Below are 4,703 nucleotides of genomic sequence, written 5' to 3'. Positions count from 1 at the left end.
CAATTCATATTAATTTATATATATTACCACTTTACATATATTTTTTAATATTTAAATTTATCTAAATTTAAAACTTAATAATTAAAAAAAATTATTAATTTATTAATAAATCACGCAAATGTCGGCATCCATTACAGAACCCGTTTGCATATATCAACAACCTTTTTTAAAAATGAAATAGAGATCGTGGGGGCCAGCCAATATGTAGCAAACTGATCAAAATAAAGTACGGTCTAACAGAGAGAAACGTTCTTACTATGCCGTAGGCGAGCCTTTTGAACTAGGTATCTAGTCAGCTACTACGAGCAAAAAATCTCGAGTAATTCCTTCTCAAGCTAGTTTCCCCATTTTTTATCTTCCCCCTTTACTCCCAAACATTCAATCTTGATCTCCTCTTTCTTTTGCCCATCATTTTCAGTAATATATGGCAGCCTTGAGTTTCTTTGTGGGTGTTATAGGTAAAGGCTGAAACATCAGCTGTTTCCCTTCTCTTGTATAGTTTTAATCATGGAAGTTACATGTGTTTTTTCTTGTGCAGGCAATGTTATCTCAGTTCTGGTTTTTCTTTCTCCAATGTAAGATTAAATGGTTCATTTTTTTTTCATGTTTATTTCTTACTTTCTTTTTTTTTTTTGTGGTGATATTGAGAAGATTTTGGTTTGCAGTGGAACGTTTTGGAGAATAATAAAACATGGATCAACTGAGGATTTTGAGAGTCTTCCTTACATTTGTACATTGTTAAATTCAAGCCTGTGGACTTACTATGGAATCACCAAGCCTGGAGAGCTTCTTGTTGCCACTGTTAATGGCTTTGGTATCTTGGTTGAAGCTGTATATGTTGTTTTGTTCCTCATATATGCACCAAAAAATATGAGGGTAATTAAAATTACTTTGGATTTATCTAATTTTGGAGAAATCTCATTTTCATCAAGTTGGGTTTTTTTTTTTTTTTAAGTTAATTAATTAATTAATTCCAGGTGAAGACTGGCATTCTGGTAGGGATATTGGATGTGGGTTTTCTTGCAGCAGCCATTTTAGTTACTCGGTTAGCATTGCAAGGAGAAACTCGAATTGATGCAATAGGATTCATGTGCGCTGGCCTTAACATCATCATGTATGGCTCTCCCTTAGCTGCCATGGTAAGAACTAAGAAACCCTTCATCTTTATGCTTTAACTGCTTCATTAATCACAGATTTCTTTTAGGTTTGTTGAATTAATTATCAACTGAAACAATATTAATTATTTACATTTTTTGCTCCTTCCATTGTTATTATGAGTTGTTTTTTAAGTACAAAACCGTCGGAATTGAATTCTGATTACTGATAATGTAAATTTATGTTAGTTGAGCGACTTAAAAGAAGTTTGAAAAAAATTCTTTTGATATTATTCAAGTTTTTCTTTGCTATCATCTTCTGGTCTGTCTCCTAGTTTTGATACGAAATTTCCAAAATAGGAAACATTAACCCTTTTAGCTTTTAGTTTCTTCCTTCAGCCACTTTATTTCTTTCAAGATATTTAGGGCATTGGGGCCATTTCTATGGCATAAGGGGTTTGCAATTATGCTTTCTCTATCTCTCTCTCTCTCTCTCTCTATATATATTTTTTTAAAGATGAAATAAACTCATAAATAAATATTTATATTGAATGTGTGGCTGCTGGCTGCTGCTCATACTTTAGGGTCGTGGGAAGCTGCATGGGGGCCCTTTGCTTGGTTAGAATAATGGTTGATAAGATTTCAAAAAGTCAGCTATTCCACAAAGAAAAAAATCTATTTAAGGAAAAAAAATGCAGTGGTGTGTAGGATGTTCATTCGATGGATTTTATTAATTTTAAATTAAATTATTCAAAGTTATATTAATTGAATTATTTTATTTTATTTTAATTAATTGAGTTAAAATTTTTAATTTTAAAAATTAATTGTTTGAAATTAGTTTGATCATTTTTTAGATTAATTGAATAATAAATATATTATATTATATTATATTTTAAATTTTAAATTTTTTATATTTAAAATAAATTAAATAAAATCATCTAACAAAAATAAATACGAAAATATTAAGTTAAAAATTTTAATAGGTTGTAATGAAAGATAATTTCATATATAAGTTTTACTATATTTTGATTAAAATACCAATTATTTTGATTAAATCGATTCAAAAATCAAATTAATCAGAAATTTAAATTTGTCTAAAATCATTTTTGATAATCAATTGAAATTAATTTAGTGATCGATCAATTAATCGAATTAAATTGATTTGATTAGTTAATTTGATTAAAATCAAATTTTAAACACCATTATCAGTGTGATATATGTTGGTAAAATATTTTAGTTTTAATTACTAAAATTTAAATTTTAATAATTTTAAATGAAAAAATAAGTGAAAAGTTGGATTAGGAAAATGCCTTTAAAATATTTATTTGACTAGAATTATAGTTTATCGAGATTATAATTATAAAAAATAATAATAATATTTCATCCACCCACAATTTATGATTAAAAGTATCACCAGTATTTATTAATATCCTTTTATTTTCTCAACATTTTTCCTTTAAAATTTTCCAAGAATCAAAACATAATCTAGTCTATGTGAACAAATTGCATGCTCTTTTTTTTTTAGGTGATTTTAATTATATGGTATTATTATATTATTTTTCAGAAAACAGTGGTGACAACCAAGAGTGTTGAGTACATGCCATTCTTCCTCTCGTTTTTCCTTTTCTTGAATGGAGGAATTTGGGCTTTCTATGCTTTGCTCGTGCAAGATATTTTCCTTGGGGTAATCAAGCTCTTCCCTTTAATCATCATAACTATGTTCACCAATAATGTTGAACTACTAAAGTTTTTTATTTGATTTGTAGTTTAAATTTTGAACTATTTTGAGCTAATTAATGTTTCTAATATTAAAATCAAATTAAAAGTGTTTATAAGGTGAGTAAGAATCTGATAATTTATGTATTTATATAATATAAAATATTTATAATTTATGTATTTATATTGTATTTTACATGAAAATTATATGTCACAATTTGTGTTAATACGAAAACTATGAAATATATTATTTTGGTTTTGTTAAACTAATTTATGATTTTTGTTAAAATTTTAAGCTGTTTCACTCTTATATATTTTATTTGTATCGTTTTCATATCGTATCATCATATCATATTTTAAATTATTAAATCTAGACCGAACCAAATGCGATTGACATAATTAAATGCTAAGTCCAGGTTCAGCATGTCCAAATCCATCCATGGACAAACTAAATCATAATTTTTTTTTAATTTTTTTAAAAAATGAATGATTCGAATTTTATTCATGTATCAATTATTAAGCTAAATGATTAAGTGCATGGTTTGAGAAAATTTTAGTGAGTTATTTGTGGAGATTCACACCTAATATGTGAAAAATTATCCATTTTGACATGAAAGTTTCATGATTTTATCTTACAAAAAGCGTCTCACAAGTTTTAAGTTTAAGCCTCTACATATATATCATATTATATTTATACATTCTTTTAATGTGAGATATTTAAAGTTTAACGTCTTTGTCAAGCTGAGTTCAACTATAGAGTCAAGATCATATCAAACTTTAAGGTTTTAGAGTTAAAATCACACCATACGTTGGGATTCTAGAGGTAGCTCTCACGGTCTCACCCTGTAGCACATAGTCCCCACTAATTAGTGATTGTTCCGATATCATTTGTGGAGATCTACACTTAACATGTGAGATATTATTCATTTTGATATGAAAGTCTCACGATTTTATCCCATAAAAAGTATCTCACAAATTTTAAATTTACTCCTTTACATATATATAATATCATATCTACATATTCTTTCAATATGAGATTGAAGGTGTACATTAATAAAGATTTTTTAGTATTTGTGTTACATTAGGTTAATTTTTTTATTTTGTCTTTGATATATAGGTACCAAATGGGATAGGTTTCCTACTTGGAACAGCACAGCTATTGCTCTATGCCATTTACAGAAATGCAAAACGATCAAACAACAACATTTCAGAAGGATTATTGGAACAAGGTAAGCAAGAGGAGCCCCTTGTATCGCCCTTGCACTAGGCAACAGCATCATGTTTACATGTTAAAAGGCTTGTGTAAAAAGTACCATTGCTACAACTGATATTACTCATATGAGAGGGAGAATTTTGAAGTAAAAAATATTTGTTTTTTAATTTAGTTTTTTGGTGTATTAATTTTTTAAAATTGAATACATGTGATATTGGATTTCATCTGCGAGCGTTTTATTAGTGGACTATATATATTCTTTGGTTATGTAGTTTATTTATAGAATATTAAATTATTTTTGAAAATTTTAATCTACTCTTAAATTTTTTTTATCCTACTATTTATCTGAAGAAAATATTACGCATATAAGTTTCCTCGAACTCGTATCCTCTAATTGACAAACGTTAATTGACAAACGATCGAAGAAATAATTGGTTGGTAAAATATTAAAATTTTAATTTTAATGATCAAATAGCCATTTTAAGTACCAAAAAATATGTTAGATTTTATTTTTTTAATTAGAGAAAAACATTATTATGATGAGAAATTATAGTTTTTGTTGATTATAGAGGAGTTAATTAGTTTTTTTTTAAATATTAATTTCTATTGTGATGGTGGTTAATGTCTTAAAAGATCTCTTGATGTGAAGTTGAGCTCAAAATGAGATGTACCAACCCAAC

General features: G+C 27.2%; 1 protein-coding gene across 1 annotated transcript; it reads left to right on the top strand.

Annotated features, from left to right (window-relative positions):
• The first annotated feature begins 230 nt into the window (after window positions 1-230).
• On the top strand, window positions 231-4,289 carry SWEET17 (Nodulin MtN3 family protein). The gene is made up of 6 exons (XM_022905490.2): window positions 231-458; window positions 539-575; window positions 666-876; window positions 978-1,139; window positions 2,659-2,778; window positions 3,928-4,289. The coding sequence occupies exons 1-6, from the start codon at window positions 425-427 to the stop codon at window positions 4,075-4,077; spliced, it is 714 nt and encodes a 237-aa protein (XP_022761225.2). The 5' UTR covers window positions 231-424; the 3' UTR covers window positions 4,078-4,289.
• Window positions 4,290-4,703: the final 414 nt, after the last annotated feature.

Source organism: Durio zibethinus, chromosome 22, assembly GCF_047325235.1.
Source record: "Durio zibethinus cultivar Kanyao isolate XHJ-2024 chromosome 22, ASM4732523v1, whole genome shotgun sequence".
Taxonomy (NCBI): Eukaryota; Viridiplantae; Streptophyta; class Magnoliopsida; order Malvales; family Malvaceae; genus Durio; species Durio zibethinus.
This window is presented reverse-complemented; position numbering and strand designations above follow the sequence as displayed.

Coding starts and splice junctions, on each gene's coding strand:
- SWEET17 (XM_022905490.2), top strand. CDS start 425: ATGGCAGCCTTGAGTTTCTTTGTGGGTGTTATAG. Junction 459..538: donor TTTCTTTGTGGGTGTTATAG/GTAAAGGCTGAA, acceptor TTTCTTGTGCAG/GCAATGTTATCTCAGTTCTG. Junction 1,140..2,658: donor GCTCTCCCTTAGCTGCCATG/GTAAGAACTAAG, acceptor ATTATTTTTCAG/AAAACAGTGGTGACAACCAA.